At 41.9% G+C, this 18,240-nt stretch overlaps 1 protein-coding gene across 1 annotated transcript in view; it reads right to left on the bottom strand.

Moving 5' to 3' along the window:
- Window positions 1-1,688: 1,688 nt before the first annotated feature.
- Window positions 1,689-18,240, bottom strand: part of wdr27 (WD repeat domain 27) — a 256,794-nt gene continuing 240,242 nt past the window's right edge. The window contains exons 22-23 of the mRNA XM_041207594.1: window positions 2,021-2,119; window positions 1,689-1,745 (exon numbers count right to left, since the gene is read on the bottom strand). Of these exons, the coding sequence (XP_041063528.1) occupies window positions 1,689-1,745; window positions 2,021-2,119 (156 nt within the window). The remainder of the gene's footprint in view (window positions 1,746-2,020; window positions 2,120-18,240) is intronic.

Here is an 18,240-nt window from a genome sequence, read left to right as displayed (position 1 = left end):
ATTCCCTTTATGTATTCTTTTATCAGCTGACATCCACACATGCAGACTAGCAGGGACCTCTGGATAACATTTTTCCCTTTCTTAACTGTCAAATAAGGTATCGTCAAAATTAAAATTGAGCTCCTGGAATCTTGAGGGAACCTGCTGGGGAGCTATCCAAACAGTCCTTTCAGCAAGCAACTCTTATGAGGTTGTCCGCAAAATATGGATGGATGTGGTGGCCTAATAGGATTTTTGTGAAGAAGCAGGTTGTTAGGCAAAGATCAAAGGATATCATTCTCTGTTGGCAGCTTCAACAAAGAGGGCCGCAGATACTTTGGATGGAACTGCCAATTTACAATGTGGAAATAAACATCCATAAGATTGATTGGATCCGTGTTTGAAGATCTAGGACTGAACATGTCCTCTCCTAAATATTTCTGATTCTGCTGAAATTTCTCCATCACTGTAGAAAACAAAAGACTAACCGAGTCAGTTAAGAGAAATCATGGGGATTCATCACAGAAATGGTAACCCAAGCATCTAAAGTCAGCATCTTCCCTAATGTTTGTCAATTGATTACTTATCCAGATGTGCAATGGGTCACTGTTGGGAAGGTGACGGGTCTCCCTGGATATCTGTAACAAGAACTCCAATGCCCAGTTTCTGGTTGAGGTCAATGGGCTGCATGGTGATGCATTGCTCAAAAGCCCCAGGTAAAATTACAAAGGGGCTGCGGTTGTGGGCCCTCTCTAGACTGATGGATGGGGTTGCTGATCCCATGGTAGGATGCCCTTGCCTTTGACCCCAGTCCAGGAATAACTTGAAGTTTTCTTAATTGGCCTTTATTGCCCTCCATAGCTCCTCTACTTCTCTACCATATAGTGGTTTGCCATTAAAGAGCATGTTCAGCAGCTTTTACTCACAGTCAGGAAAAGCAAAGCAATATTATGATTTTGAGCTAAGTCCCCACAGGAACTACTAAACTGGGTCTAAAGATCCAAATGCCTGATACCAATTCATCTGGAATGTCCACAGATCTTGTTTGTCAGACATGGTTTGTTTTTAACAAATCTATGCTGACTCTGTTGTTCAGGCTCTTATGAGACAAACCTTCTTGAATTGCATCCCTTCTTATGCTCTGCATCCCTTCTTCCGCTCTGCATCCCTTCTTATGCTCTGCATACTATTCTCACAAGTAAAGAAGAGCTAATTTATCCCATAGCGCTGCTTTGTTCTTAAATGGGAATTACAACAGAGTAGCAGGGAGACGATAGTACATTGGAACTTTGATGTGCTGCATGATGGATTGGTAAGGCATGGATTCGAAGCCATAATTCCCCACATATTGCCATCAAAAACAAATGAGGAAAAATACTTCTGCAAAGGAAAACAAGAGTAAAGCAATGCAGGCCAGGTTCATGCAGTTCTACTGCATTGTGGAAGCTGTATGTACTCTGACAGGATGCATTACGGCAAGTTGCTGAGGCACCTACAGCAGCACCTCCCAAATGCGCAACCTCAACTGCCTAGAAGGACAAAGGCAGCTGCTGCTGTCCCTGTTATACCTACTACTGAATATACATGCCAAGCAGCTCTTTCCAGGCTTCGGGTACATACAGTAATCAGCTCCTATCATGAAAAAACTGCAAAGCTTATTTGACCACTTGTAATAGTGACTCCACTAAGCAAACCACACAACCTCTCTTTCAAGTTGCTTTTACAATAGTAATGCAAGTTATGGCATCCAACTGACCAAAACATGGCTACAAGAAGGAAATAAATGTGTTCTTGTGTTTCACTTGCAAAATAATAGTTTTCTACTGTTCAACTGATAGCAAAGAAATGTTTGCACATTTTTAGAGAACTGAGTTAGAGTTCTAAATTAATTCACTTTTTTGATCATTGCAAAATATCAAATTACCGGTAATCTCTGATCCATTTTATAAGTAAGTAAATACTTTGCTGTAGAACTTGTACTTTTTTTCACTTGTTTATTAATAGATCGACTCATTCAGTAAGTAAAAAGAAAATTGATTACCTTGGGTACAGAAGAGTTAAATGCCAAAGTAATGACAGTTTCTGTATGTCCCGATAACTTGTGGATGAAGTTACTGGAGCCAAGTTCAAACAGATAAGCCTATAAAAAGTAGTAATAGGGAAAGGTAAACACTATTGAGTCAAACATTGGGCTGACACATACATTCCCTATTTATTTTTTAAAAAGTTTTTTCTTATTCCATTAATACTTTTAAATAAATTCTCCAGTTATTGTTAAAGACTACTCCTGAAAAATGGTTTTATTAAATTAGTTTTTGCCTTTTGTTCATCTAAACTTTTTCACCCATTTGTGGATATATTTCTGCAGGAGTCAGTGGGCTTACAGCGAACATTGGTCATTATTTTATCCCCAGAAATTAAGAGAGGGAAATCGAGCAAGGGAAGAGTCAGAGATGGATCACATGAGGGAAAGATGGAAAGTGGAAGCAGAATTAATGACAAATTCCAATTAGGGCAAGAAGAGGAAACAGAACCGATATAGTCATCAATGTACTGGGAAAAGGCCTGAGGGAGGGAACCTGGGGGGGACTGGAACAAAGAATATTTCAAATATCTCACGAAAAGGAAGGTATAACTAAGACCCATACAGTTTCCAATAGCAACACAGTTTATTTGAACTTTGTTTCCAATTTCCATCCTTTCTTCGCCTTCATACAGCAGGAGTATGAAGAGAGTAATAGAGGAGCTGAGACCCTGAAGGAGCAGGAGGTCTGGTGGTGAGAGGAGCGTAGAGGGGTGAGCATAGAAATATGCCTCGAGTCATTATAGTACTTTGATTCTGCAAGGTAAATATGACCCTGGATGATGCTATTGTATAAATATTTACAAAGCTTAAATTGATCTTCCTCTTTCCACTATTTTAACACCTTATCATTTACATTAAAGCCTCCATTTAAAAAAATGAAGAAATTACTTCAAATACATTAAGCATTTGGATGGTTACTTTACCCATTGTAAATTTTGATCCTAATGTTATTGCTATGCTCTACATTCCACATTCACAGATATTGCAGGTGGGGTGAAGCAGGAGTGGATCGGATATGGTGGAGCAGGGAGGGGAGTGAGGTGGTGTGGCCAGGGAGAAATGGGGCGGGGACACGCCTGACCGACATTATCACTGTGAGGCCTGGGTGCTATAGCCAAGAAAAATTCAATAACCTGTCATTGGAATGCCTTTTGGAGGCCTGCAGTGATATCCTCCACCCCTGCTCTGGTTTCAGGAGGTCCAGCAATCTCACCATTCCAGCTTGGGAGGCGGGAGCAGTGGTAGTCAGTGTCAAAGTTGCACTGAAAAGGTTGGCCATCCAGTGCAGAAAGAGGATGAATGATCTGATCCGTGCCACCAGAGCATTTGATTGTGTCAATGGCTGGCAGCTTGCCTACTTGTAGGACAGGATTCCCCACTTAAAGTGTGAATGCTCCTCTTAAATGGAGGTTGCAATTTTTTATTCGTTCATGGGATGTGGGCATCACTGGCTAGGCCAGCATTTATTGCCCATCCCAAATTGCCTTTGTTTAGAGGGCATTTAAGAGTCATCCACATTGCTGTGGGTCTGGAGTCACATGTGGGCCAGATCAGGTAAGGATGGCAGATTTCCTTCTCTAAAAGGCAGAAGTGAACCAGGTGGGTTTTTCCAACAATCAGCAATGGTTTTGTGGTCATCATCAGGCTTTTCATTCCAGATTTTTTTTATTGAATTCAAATATCCGAGGATTCGAAACCAGGTCCCCACAGCATTAACCTGGGTCTCTAGAACACGAGGCCAGTGACAATACTATTGTGCCACTGCCTCCACATTCCTAAATTTTGTCAGAAGCCTGGTCATAGTTCCCAAATAACAACTGGTCTCTGACTTAATAAACAGCAGTGTAGTCAGTTCTTTTATGTAAAAGTCTGACTATAAATATTTTTGCTGCAGGTGACTGTTTGCGGTGAAGGACCCCATCTTCTTGCACAGGTGCACTCTGCTAATCTCCATGCATTGGCACCTGATCCAGTGCCAGCCTGTACTTCCCCCTGCCCATCTGACCACTGTCCCTCTGCTCTATGCCCTTATGCCTTGCTGCTCTTCCTTGTTCTACCACTCATCCCTAGTTCCCATCGCTGCTCTTTACCTGCATTCCCTATCTCAGGGCTTTGGTACTAGCCTCAATGGATCCTTCTATTTTTCACTCTATTCCTTTCTGTTTCCTAGTGGGACAGTCAAAGTTGGATCCCACATACAGTATTGCACAAACAATTCATTGGACATCTGGCCTGTAGTGATACATATCTCCATCTGCATCAGTGCAATCAAATTCACAACAGACAATATAATGGTGAATAAAGAGGATTTTTATTTGTTTAGATTAGTTGTCAACTTTGTGATACAAATCAAATGAGTGACTGTGTTGAAGTGAATTGTGGATAATTAATCCTCAGCAAAATGGATGTAATAAATCATGGGCAAATTTTTACCTCGGCAGGCAGGTGCGCACCCAACCAGCTCGAGCATAAAATGATGTGCGTTGATGTCGGGTGATGTCAATGCACAGTTACACGATATTTCGGTTGGCAGCGTGCCCGCTGACAATTAAAAGGCCTGTTGGGTCATTAAAGGATCAATTAAATAGAATTTTTCACTGCCCATCCAACCTTGTGGTTGGCGAGCAGGTGAAAAGGCCAAGCGGCCTTTGCATTTTTTTTGGAAATCTCATCCACAGGCAGGATGAGGTTTCCAACATCAAATAAAAACGAAATAAAATTTTTCAGATTTCACTTATAACATGTCCCAACTTGTGTGACAGAGTCACATGAGGAGGCATGTTTTATAACATCTTTCTAATCTTTACTATTATTTTTTAAACTCTTCATCTCCCTGAGGCAGCTCTGTGCCTCAGGAAGATTCTCAAGTGCACACTCGGGTGCATGCGTGAAGTTCATACTTGCCCCGCTCGTACTGCCCCCAGCCTGCACAGGCAGCGCTGAGTGCTGCTGCTTGCTTTTCACGCTGGGAGGGCCTTAATTGGCCCGCCAGCGTGAAATCACTTTCTGGCCTCGATCGCAGGCGGCGGTCAGCTTCCCGACCGCCCCAATGGAGCATGCCCGACATGGGCTAAATTCTGCCCCATGGGGAGGATCTTCTGGTCGGCGAGCGGGGGTGGGGCCCACTTGCCGACACATAAAATGATGTAGGGTGACATTGGGTGAAACTCCCGACGTCACCCCGTGTCATTTCCATTTTCAGGTCGGCAGGGACGCAGTGAATCAGCTACGCGCCCGCCAACCTGTCAACGGCCCAATGAGGCCATTGAAAAAGTAATTGACATAATTAATGGACCTGCCCGTCCAAATTTAAGGTTGGCGGGCAGTCCAGGAGCCCTGGCGGGCTTAAGAAAAACCATGAAACCTCATCCACGGGCGGGATGTGGTTTCATGAGGGTTTTAAAATATTTAACAAAGGTTTCAGTACAAGTGATGGACATGTCCCAACTCATGTGACAGTGTCACATGAGGGGATATGTCAGGGAAATTTTGCTATCGTTTCTTTAACATTTTTAAATTTGGAGCCTTTCTCCCTGAGGCAGCACCTAGCCTCAGGAAGATTAGTGCACTCTTTTGCACGCATGCACGAATGAGCGCACTTTTGGCTGAGGGAATCCCGCCCCCTCGCCCGCACAGGGAGCGCATAGTGCTTCCTGGCAGACGTCACGCTGGGTGGGCCTTAGTTGGCCCGCCCACATAAAATGGTGGCGCGCCCCCAATCGGGGGCACCGATCGGAGGCGCGCCTGCCCGTGCCCGCTCCTGCACTTCCCAACCAACGGGGGAAAAATTTTCCCCATGTGTCACTGGACATGCGGTTGATATAATTCACTTATTTGCTTTCGAGAAAGCAACTGTGCATTTTCTTCATTCGGTCCATACAAAGTTGCTTACGAATGATAACTGCATTTTTGTTACTATGAATCCAGGTTTCAGAGTAAAGTGATTAATTAAATATTTTACTCCATGTCTTCAGAATTTTTTTTAGATGAATAATTCATTTATTAGACAGTTCACTTCTCAGGAAAGAATGGTGTAATGAAAAGTTTTAGGATAAAAAAACAGTAAGGGCAGAATTGCACTAAGTGTGGAGGCGGGCATGAAAAATGACGTTTTACCCGCGGGCCACAATGGCAGGTTTTCACGCCGTTTCATCCCATTCCCACCTCATTACTAATGCAGCCACAGGAAACACACTGTCTCGCTGGTGGGCAGCCTCTGAATTGCCTGCCATGCCATTACCTCACCGTTTCCTCACTCTGGGTGCCATATCTAAACTGCAGCGCACCCACAGTTCTCAATGCTTGCAACCCAGGACTGCTCTGGTGAAAACATGGCCCTGAAAGCCAAGAAAAATTCAATGACTTATCACTGGAATGCCTTAAGGAGGACTATTGTGATGACCTCCACCCCCGCTCTGACTGCAGAAGGTCCAGCAATCTCACCACTCCAGCTTGGGAGGCGGTGGCAGCTGTGGCCAGTGCCAAAGCTGCACAGAAAAGTTTGGATATCCAGTGCAGAAAGAGGATGAATGATCTTGTCCATGCCACAATATAAGGCAACCATCTCATCACTCTAGACTCATACACTCATAAGGTCATCACACATTCACTGGCATCTCACTCACTGCAGGCTCAAGGGATACCACCACTCAGTCTCTCACACACACCCTCACATCTCCATCTGGTCTCATCTCCTAAGAAGACTGCCTCCTCAGCCCTCACCATCTTGAAGCCACTCGTACAGATAACATGTGTATCCACACACACTCTGGGATATACCCCTTCCCCAGTACAACCACTGCCCTGCAGTCTCTTCCCTTGCCTGAGGCCACTTCTCTCCCTTCCCCAATCAATCTAGCTGTGCAGCCATTGAAAAGCCCCCCCTCCCCTTATGGGTGGTCTGGTCGGTAGAGACCTGCCCGTGAGCCCCCATAAAAATGATGTAGTGCTGCCTGTGAAGCATGGCACTGATGGCCGCAAGAGCTGCCTGTGGCAAGGTAGGCAAAGAAACCTCGAAATCCTAAACAAAGTGCAGCTTTCCAGGTGCATGTCCAAGTGCAGGTGCTAATGTACAGTTGTGAAGCATGTCGGCGTGATTGTGCCTGGATGATCCAGCGTGGGGGGATGGTTCCAGCAAGCAGGGCTTATAATGAGATGCAAAAGTATTGAAATTAGGTTCCCAACGTGCGGTGGCGGGAAATGCATCCCACCATCGACGGGTAGAGCGAACGATCGCAAACTGGTTTTACGACAATGTGAAACCGATTTTTGCCTACTCCCGATATTTTACACACTCACTCGCTATGCCCGCCACAAACAGGAGCAGATGACTCCACCCTATATTTGTTGACTTGACTGCATGAGGAAGAGAAATGTCCTTTTTGACATAAAACATATTTTTGATTCATTCAATCAAGAGTATCGCCATTAAAAAATCGGTTTGTGAACAGGATGAACACTTGGTCTCACCTTTCCCTGTACCACATAGCAATGATCTTTCTTTCACTGTCAGTGATATTTCACCAAGTCCAGGTGATAGATGCAGCTGTGCCTAACACAGTCAAGAACAGAGCCAAGATGCATGATGTTGTTTGCACATTAAACTTCAGCTAAACTATGCATGAAAACTTCCCAGGTGTTCCCTACAGAATCTCAATCCACTAAGTATCACAGTATAAACCCAAGCCTGTAAGCCTTTGTTAATACATTGTTTCCATCTCAATGGAAACTCCCAAAATACTGCACATAGTTCTGAATATGTGTAGATTTTGGATTTCTAAATTTTGAGGTTGGGTTTAATATTAACCCAATCCGCCAAGTAGGAATAGGGAGGTGGAGAGTGACGGGGTTTTTAAAATGGGCCTTACCATCCCACTCCAACTGGAATCCTGCCAACAATCATTTCAATAGTTCACTGCAGTTAATTGGCTAAGGCGTTTGACAAAAGCTAACAGGGGCCCCTGGAATCAATGAAAATTGGGGTTCTATTATGCCAATGGGGACTCCCATCTGCATTTTAACCCAGGCTAGAATAAGAAAGCTAAAGGCAGGTCAGCAGCTGTCGGGAATGAGGAAGAGCCTCTCTGAAGACCTGTTTGGCAGGTAGCTGAGTGGGAATTGAGGCGAGGCCCCAAAGTTACGAACATACGAATTAGGAGCAGGAGTAGGCCACTCGGCCCTTCAAGTCTATTCTGCCATTCAATAAGATCATTGCTGATCTGGTTTTAACATCAAAGCCACATTCCTGCCTACCCCCAAAAGCCTTTCACCCTCTTGCTTATCTAGCTTTGCCTTAAAATTATTCAAAGACTCTGGCTGGGATTTTCCGGCCCTGTCATGATGGGACCCACTATGGGAGATTTGGTGGCCCAACCAAAAGTTAATTCACTTTCAGCATGACTGGATGATCCTGTTGGTAGGCAGGGCTGAAAATCACACCCTCTGCCTCCACCGTCTTTTGAGGAAGAGAATTCCAAGGACTCACAACCCGCTGAGAGAAAAAAAATTTCATCATCTCTGTCTTAAATGGGCGACTCCTTATTTTTAAACAGTGACCCCTAGTTCTAGGTTTTCCCACAAGAGGATACATCCTTTCCACATCCACCCTGTCAAGTCCCCTCAGGATCTTATATGTTTCAATCAATCGCCTTTTACTCTTCAAAACTCCAACGGATACAAGTCTAATCTGTCCGGCCTTTCCTCATAAGAAAACCCACCCATTCCGGGTATTAGTCTAGTAAAACTTCTCTGAACTGCTTCCAATGCATTTATGCCCTTCCTTAAGTAAGGAGGCCAATACTGTACACAATATTCTCGATGTGGTCTCACCAATGCCCTGTATAACTAAAGCATAACCTTCCTACTCGTGTATTCAATTGCCCTCGCAATAAACAATAACATTCTATTAGCTTTGCTAATTACTCTCTGCACCGGCATACTAACCTTTTGCAATTCATGTACTAGGCACCCAGATCCCTCTGCATCGCAGAGCTCTGCAATCTCTCACCATTTAGATAATATGATTCTTTTTTATTCTTCCTGCCAAAATGGACAATTTCACATTTTCCCATATTAAACTTCATTTGCCAGATCTTTGCCCACTCACCTAACTTATCTATTTTCTTTTGTAGCCTCCTTATGTCCTGTTCACAACTTACTTTCCTGCCCATCTTTGTGTCATCAGAAAATTTAGCAACCATACCTCTGGTCCCATCATCCAAGTCATTTATATAAATTCTAAAGAGTTGAGGCCCTAGCGCTGATCCCTGTGGCACACCACTCATTACATCTTTCAAACCAGAAAATTACCCATTTATACCTACTCTCTGTTTCCTGTTAGCTAGACAATCTTCTATCCATGCCAATATGTTACCCCCTATACCATGAGATTTTATTTTCTGCAATAACCTTTGATTTGGCACCTTATCAAATGCCTTTTGGAAATCTAAATACAGTAACTCCCCTTTATCCACAGCATGTTACTTCTTCAAAGAACTCCAATAAATTGGTTAAACACAAATTTCCCTTTCACAAAACCATGTTGACTCTGCCTGATTACCTTGAATTTATCCAAGTACCCTGCTATAACGTTTTTAATAATAGCTTCTAACATTTTCCCTATGCCAGATGTTAAGCTAACTGGCCTATAGTTTCCTGCTTTTTGTCTCCCTCCCTTTTTGAATAAGAGTTACACTGGCTATTTTCCAATCTAATGAAGTCTCCCCACATGTAGTGAATTTTGGAAAGTTAAAATCAAAGCATCAACTATCTCATTAGCCACTTCTTTTAAGACCCTAGGATAAAATACATCAGAACACAGACATTTGTCAACCTGCAGTTCCAACAATTTGCTAAGTACTACTTACATAAAAACAAAAAACTGCAGATGCTGGAAATCCAAAACAAAAACAGAATTACCTGGAAAAACTCAGCAGGTTTGGCAGCATCGGTGGAGAAGAAAAGAGTTGACGTTTCGAGCCCTACATACTCGAAACGTCAACTCTTTTCTTCTCCGCCGATGCTGCCAGACCTGCTGAGTTTTTCCAGGTAATTCTGTTTTTGTTTTGCTAAGTACTACTTCCCTGGTGATTGTAATTTTCTTGAGTTCCTTCCTCCCTTCCAATTGCTGATTTACAACTATTTCTGGGATGTTGCTTGTATCACCTATAGTGAAGACTGACACAAAATACAGGTTCAAATCATCTGCCATCTCCTTATTTTCCATTATTATTTCCCCAGACTCACTTTCGAAAGGGCCTTTGCTCACCAAGTTAACTCTTTTCTTTTTTAAATATCTATAGAAACTCTTACTATCTGCCTTTATATCTCTGGATAGCTCTCTCTTGTACTCTAATTTTTCTCTCCTTAATAATCCTTTAGCTCTTCTTCGCTGTTTTTTACATTCTGTCCAATCTTCTGACCTGCCACTCATCTTTGTGCATAATATGCTTTTTCTTTAAGTTTGATACTATCTTTGACATTTTTAGTTAACCATGGATGATGGGTCCTCCCCTTCGAATTTTTCTTTCTCACTGTAATGTATCTATTCTGTGTATTCTGATATATCCCTTAAATGTCCACCACTGCATCTCTATTGACCTATCCCTAAATCTAAATTGCCAGTTCACTTTCACTTGCTCTGCTTTCACGTCCTCATAATAGCCTGTTTTTAAGCTTAAAATAGTAGTCTTAGACTCACTCCTCTCTTTCAAACTGAATGTAAAATTCAATCATATTACGATCATTGCTACCTCGGGGTGCCTTCACTATGAGGTCATTAATTAATACTATCTCATTGCTCAATACCAGGTCTAGTATAGCCTGGTACCTGGTTGGCTCCAGAAGGTGCTGATCTAAGAAATTATCCCCAAAACATTCTATGAATTCCTCATCTAGGCTACCTTTGTACCTCAGATTTTTCTTGTCTATATGTAGATTAAAATCCCCCATGATAAGCTCCTATTATTTCTTCTTTGATATCCCATCCTTCCATGTGGTTAGTGTTAGGGGGCCTGTACACCACTCCCATAAATGACTTCTTACCTTTATCATTCCTCATCTCTACCCAAACAGCTTCTATATCCTGGTTTCCTGAACTTAGGTCATCCCCCTCTATTGTGCTAATGTCATCTTTAATTAACCCCTCCACATTTTCCTAGCTTCTTGCCCTTCCTAAATGTCACATACCCTTCAATATTCAGGTCCCAATCTACGTCATCCTGCAGCCATGTCTCTGTAATAGCGATTAGATTGTACTTATCAGTACTATCAGTTCAACTGTTTTGTTTCAAATGCTACATGCATTCAGATACAGAGCCTTAAGTTTTGTCCTTTTATTATCTTTGCAACCTTTAGCCTTATCTGCTTATTTACTCTTAAATTTGTTTTCTCTGTCCTTTCCTGTCACAGTCTGCTTATCACTTCCCACATTAATACCTTCCTCTCTTGCCTTGTCTCTACTCTTTGATATACCACATTTTCCCAAATTTGATTCTTTGCCCCCACTATTTAGTTTAAAACCCTCTCTACTTCCTTAGTTATGCAGCTCGCAAAAATACTCGTCCCACCGTGGTTCAGGTGCAGACCTGCAGTTAAAATACTTTCAGCCACAAATTTAGGCCTGCCTGCCCAAAATCTGCTGGGGGTTAAAATCAACTCCAGAATAGAAAATCAGGAAACAACAACAGCTTAACTGTATTAATGAAAGCGCCTTTATAATAGTAAAATGGCCCAAAGCACTTCACAAAAGTGTTATCAAACAAAGTTTAGAACTGAGCCACGTAATTAGGTATTAGGTAACCAAAAGCTTGGTCAAGAGATAGGTTTTGGTGAGTGTTTTAAAGGAGAGAAAGGGAGAGGCGGAGACATTTAGAGAGGGAAAATTGAGGGCTTAGTGCCTTGGCAGCTGAAGGTATAGATGCTAATGGTGGAATGAAGAAAATCAGGAACGCGCAAGAATCCAGAATTGGAGGAATGTAAGAATATTATTTAACACTGACCGTACATTTTTAATATTTTGTGACTTGAATAAGAATCTTAGTTCTGAACAATCAAATTTTCAAGTTATTTTTCAAAGGAAAATATCCAACTTGAAATGAGTACTCTGAAATTTCAAATCAAAGGCAATGCATATTTCAGTATAAATGTGTTACAACCATTACCCCAAGTTAGAATTACTGACATTGTACTAACACTTTGAACACTGGATGGTGTTTCCCACTTTAAACACACATCTATAAACCTAGAAATGATATATGCAGACAAATATTTAACCACATGTCTACTTTCTCTCTTTTCCAGTAGCTATTGTTTGCCTATGACATCGAGTTTCTCCAACTGCAGATTTTCTCACCAAACATGCAGTAATATCTCCATGCAGTATGACTGATCCATTTTTCCATTCATTACATGAATGTCATCAGTCAAGGTTTGACTAGCTGCATTGATAAGTGGGGCAGATTGAACAGGGTGCATTTCCTGTCTTTGTGGCAATATGTCAATGGGGACAGTGACTCATTCCAACCACATGTTTATTCAATTTCACAGATCCATCCTGGATTGAACTTTGAAAGTACTCAGATACAGGAGCCCTGCAGAACATCAATTTGGTCTGGAGGCCTGACATTTTTCCACCCAATTACAGTATTATTGATCACAATGCTGCACTATGAATACTATCACATATGAATTGTGCACTGAGAGTGAGGGTTAACTGGCACATAACTGAAACAAAAATCTTCAAAAACATTGAAATATTAGATACTGAAAAAATGTTGTGCAAAAGGAGCTGATTCAATCTTCAGATGAAAGATTCAAAGATTTGTTACAGTGCAGAAGGAGGCAATTCGGCCAATCGTGTCTGCAATGGCTCTGAATGAGCAATTCCCTTAGTGCCATTCTCCTGCCTTCTCCCCATAACCCTGCACATTTTTCCTTTTCAGTTAACAGTCTAATTCCCTTTCAATTGCTTCAATTGAACCTGCCTCCACCACACTCTCAGGCAGTGCATTCCAGACCTTAACCATCTGCAGCATGAAAAAGTTTTTTCTTATGTCACTTTTGCTTCGTTCGCGAAATTGCTTTAAACCTGTGCCCTCTCGTTCTCGGTCCTTTCACGAGTGGAAACAGTTTCTATTCTGTCAGACCTCTATTTTGAATACCTCTATCAAATCTCCTCTCAGCCTTCTCTTCTCCAAAGAAAACAGTAACTGTTCCAACCTATCTTCATAATTGAAGTTTAGCATCCCTGGAACAGACAAAGCCTGTTCAAGTAAATAAAAACAAAATACTGCAGATGATGGAGATCTGAAATAAAAACAGAAAGCACTAGAAAAACTCAGCAGGTCTGGCAGCATCTGTGCAGAGAGGAATAGAGTTAATATTTTGAGTCCATATGACTCTTCTTTGGGTTCCGAAGAAGTCATACTGGACTTGAAACATTAAAGTCAGAGTTGTCACCCTCAATACTACCAGAATATTGGTAGAGAATGCTGCCCAAAGCTGCTTTTTTGTGACCAATCCAATCCATCAAACAGTTCAAGGCGTAACTTCTTCAGAGGATGCATGCAGAGTCATGACAAATCAGCAGTCATCCTTGGAAATACATGGTTAAGTGAAGTTCGCTTTGTCTTGTGCTGTCACTTCTTTTCACAGATAACTTAGTGGATGTCATCCAAATAAAATTAATCTTTACCATAAGGAAAGGATTAGACTTGGCCCATCCATGTAGACTAATTGAGCCAGATAGGTTAGGGAGGACCAGGGGACATAAGTATAAATTACCCAAGCACAGAACTAAATTAGATATTAAGAGGTATTTCTTTCTTGCAAAATGCTGCTGTTTGAAACAAGTTGCCAACACGTGCAATGAATGCTAATTCACTGCAAGTATTCAAAATGAATTCCTGAGGATGCCCTATATAATTGCACAAAGAAGGTAAATGGAGGATGTGTCTCCCAAACACTGAGGCCTCCTGGAATTTGCTTCATTTGGAGACTTGGCCAGAGCTTATTTTCTTCTGGTACTTGGCCTCCTCCAGGAGACTGCATGGCAAGTGGTGTGGAAGGGATGGATAGAAATGATGGTGTGCAGAAGTTACACCATGACATTACAGGACAAGCTTTAAGCATCACATGAACTTTTCCATAAAGTCATAAAAGTGATGCTGTTCTCTTTGATGATGATGATGATGCCATCCTCCACAGAACGGTTAGATCATTGCCTGAAAGAGGAGCAGTATCTAAATCACTGCAAACTGAAAGTAATAGCGTTGCACAGTCCATGAACAAATAAAATAGGCTGAATCTTTCATAATGAGAAGACAAGTAAATATCCTATCAAGAAAGACTGACTGTGACACTGGTTGCTGGAGTGGCTAGTAGAATATGTACTGTGAAACATGAAGAAAGCTTGACCTTTTAGTCACCAACAAATCTCCTACCTGTCCAGTGATGGGGCCTTATAGCTCTGCTTGACAAGCCTGAAAAGTAAACCAGTCTTTTACTTTAAGACTCAGTCCAATCTAAAGCTGGGTAAACAGAGGGATTGAATAAGGATGACTTTATTTCAAAACGCAAATGTGTCATCTACAGCAATGGGGGAATGTGGCCAGATTATCAGTCCTTCACCGGAACAGCATTGCAGGAATTGCTGGCACTTAAGCACCACTTTTAGGCTAGAAACACAATCAGTCTGCATCCACATAAATTCCTGGATCTCCCACCTCTGCAAACCCAAACTGGGAGAAAGAGGCCCAGAAGGTCGGATTTTTGTCCTGGGATGGCGGAGTTCCCTGGGAGTCAAGCCAGGCAATCCCAGAATGAGCATGGAGGATGACTGGTGCAGAGGCAGGGTGGGAGGAAGACCTACCTCAATGCACCAGCACTGAGTTGAAGTTAATAAAAAAGTATAAAACAGCCCTCCATCCATCATTCCCTTCAACCACTCACACACTCCCCATGCCCCATCCATGCGTACCCATGCCAACCTATACCCCTGACCCACCTCCCATGAGCCCTCAAAAACTCCATGCCAACCTATGCCCCTCTGCCCATGCCATGACCTCCATAACCCCCAAGCCAACCTATACCCCTTTGCCCACCCCCACTGCTCCCCATGTCCCTGCCAACCCATGCTCCTGCCCACCCCATGGCCCTTAATCACCCCTATGCCAACTTAGTGCCAGCTCACTAATCCCCACCCACCACCCTTTGCTCTTACACCTACCATGCCAACTCACCCAGTATCCACCATGGGCAGTCCTCAGGACCCATGCTGAGGTTAAATAAAGTTCCAAGTGTCTATTGCAGACTTTATTTTAAAAAAAACACTTTCATTCATATAAACCCATTTACTACATTTACATGCCTCCAACTACATTATCCCCTATAACAACAAACATTTAATTCAGTTACATAATCGCTTGTAACACAAGCATTGGAATTCATATGCCCACTTCAAAGAGTTCATAACTACTTGAGGGCTGTCAATCAAACTGTAAAATGGCAGGCACCCTACCGTGATAACAGACTGTTGTGAAAGTAGTCATGCAGCACTAATCCAGTAATGATAATCCTAAGGTTTATGTCAACAGAGTGAAAAAGCAAGCAATTTTTTTAACACTCCAGGCAGTTTTTTTTCCTAAAAGTTAAAGGGCAGGAGTTTTAAAAGCATCTTGACAGCTCCCTTTCACAATTCATCTTGAGTTTTCACAGTTGTTTTTGACAGTCCCAATGAGCTTCACAGTTCCAATGGTTTAATGCATTTTTATGCAAATTCATGCCTCATTTTAATAATCCCAAAGGGCACTTTATCTCTTCCAAATGGCACTTAACCTCTCCCAAAGAGCACCTACCTCCCCCAAAGGTGTCCTGGGACCATATCCAAAGGATTGCCCCACCTCTCCAAAAGGTACCTTGGCAATCCAAATGGATCCACAAAGTTCAGAACTGGTCCTAACAGGTCTAATCTGCACACCTCAGGTTTCAAACACCTCTCACACCAAAATCGCATAAGTGGAGGCAGCTGCTGATTTCTATGGGCAGTTGCCTCCGCAAAATGCACATGCACATATCCGGATCCGGGCCCACTACCGCCCTCATGAAAATACCAGGTGCTATGTTCAGGAGCGGGATTTCCAGACTCCTTCTTATGCCATTTTTGCAAAGATGGAAAAGCTCTCTGTTGTGGCGAAAATCCAAGCAAAAAATTCTGTGTGAAATACGTTTGATGATGGATTACACTCAGTTTCACAGATAGGAACAATCTCTGAGACGATGTCGACATTTAATGAGCCAAAGTTGTTGGAACCTGCAATAGCCCATGGGAGCTCTGAGTTTGTTCCTGGCACAAATTCCCTGCTTCTTTCTTCTTGCTGTCAGTAACTGCCAGGATCAATTATGTAAGATATCTATGCTCATTGCAGTTGCCTCCAGATGCTGCCTGTTCACATAGCATGGAAGTATTTTTGTCAATTTTATTTGCTATAGATCCAAAATAAATATGTATAATAATAAATGAATTTGTTCCTGTTCAATTAATCATTTAACCATTAAAAACAGTTCAAAGAAAGCTTCAATAGATTAAGGTCTCAAAATCACTGCCTGGCATAGGCACTGAGACAGTGCAAGCTTAATCTTTGGTTTGTGCTATTAGCTGGAGCAACAATGAGAGAGCTATATTTGAAAAAAAGAAAGACTTGCATTTATATAATACTTTTCACTATGACCGGACATCTCAAAATGCTTTAGTCAATCAGATACATTTGACGTGTAGTCCCTTTTGTAATGTAGGAAACGTGGCAGCCAATTTTCTTACAGCAAGTTCCCATAAACAGCAATATGATAACGATCAGATGATCAATTTTGTGATGTTGATTTAGGGATAAATATTGGCCAGGACATAGGGGAGAACGCTCCTCCTCTTCTTTGGAATAGTGCCATTGGATCTTTTACATCCACTCAAGCCAGGGGTCGCGGTTTAATGTCTCATCCAAAAGGTGGCATCTCCAACAGTGCAACACTCCTTTTGTACTGCACTGGAGTGTCACCTTTGATTTTTGTGCTCAAGCCCTGAACAGTAATACATCTAGGTTAGGGGAAGAGATAATTGTCTAGATTTCCCATCACTGAGTGACAGGTTTTGCTGAAAGTGTGGAAGCTTGATGAGGACAGGATGAAGCTCATGTCAGTTGGGTGAGGCAAAGCAGGATGATTCCTGCCTGTAGAATCATATTCCAATGAGAATGTGGACACCTTCAAGAGAGCAGGAGTAGAAAGGGAAAAAGGAAAAATTCCTTATTTTTTTTCCCTTTTTCCTTTTCTTCTGACTTAATTTGTTCATCCATCGCGTACAAATTTAGGACAATAGACCGTTGTAAGAAACAAGAAATTTTCTGTGGGATGAAGTTAATTCTATGGTTCTTTGTTAGTATGTGTTAGGAAATGAACAGTCAACAGAAACTATGGATGATGTAATATGCAACTCGAAAATATGCTTTTGCCGACTGGCTAGGTTTCAGAAGACTACAGTGGTGCATGATCAATTTATCATACAGCTGGAAAGCTTCAGTTAGAAAACCTTTGAGACCTTTAAAAAAGCAAAATAAAGGTATTTAAGAGAGCCATGAGAAAACGCATTTCTGTTCATTCAGGTCTGTACAAAGGGACAGATTTGAAGATAGCAGCAAAATCTCCGGTCTAAACACTTTACATGAGAGAGACAAGCAAGTCTTTTTGCAGAAGGAATCCTTCATCACTGACCAAACACAAAACTCCAGGTCAGATTTGCCAGGTGAAAGTATGTCTGAGGCTATCCTATTAACTTACATTTTTGGAAACATCCTCAAACTATAATTTGACTGTGACAAATAAATAATTAATACCCATAAATGACAATGGGCAGAGGAATAAAGGGCTGGAACACCAGCAGCTGGAGGCCTGTAAATAACCTTTGGCAAAGTACTAAAATTCTGGCGTCTAGCAATAAAATTTAAAGTCAAGATATATTTAACTTTTAAACTGTCAGGCAAGTTTATAATATTTTATATTTTATCCTGAGACATTTACTGCACAAGGAATATCAAGCTCTAAGTGCTAACTGGCAATTGCTTTGCTAAGTAGGGACCTAAAAAATCCGTTTAGGAGAAGAATGCTCATTTTGACTGCGTGTGTAATAC

This window comes from Carcharodon carcharias, chromosome 2 (genome assembly GCF_017639515.1).
Source record: "Carcharodon carcharias isolate sCarCar2 chromosome 2, sCarCar2.pri, whole genome shotgun sequence".
Classification (NCBI taxonomy): Eukaryota; Metazoa; Chordata; class Chondrichthyes; order Lamniformes; family Lamnidae; genus Carcharodon; species Carcharodon carcharias.
Note: the sequence above shows the minus strand (reverse complement) of the source record. Positions and strands in the feature narration are given on the sequence as shown.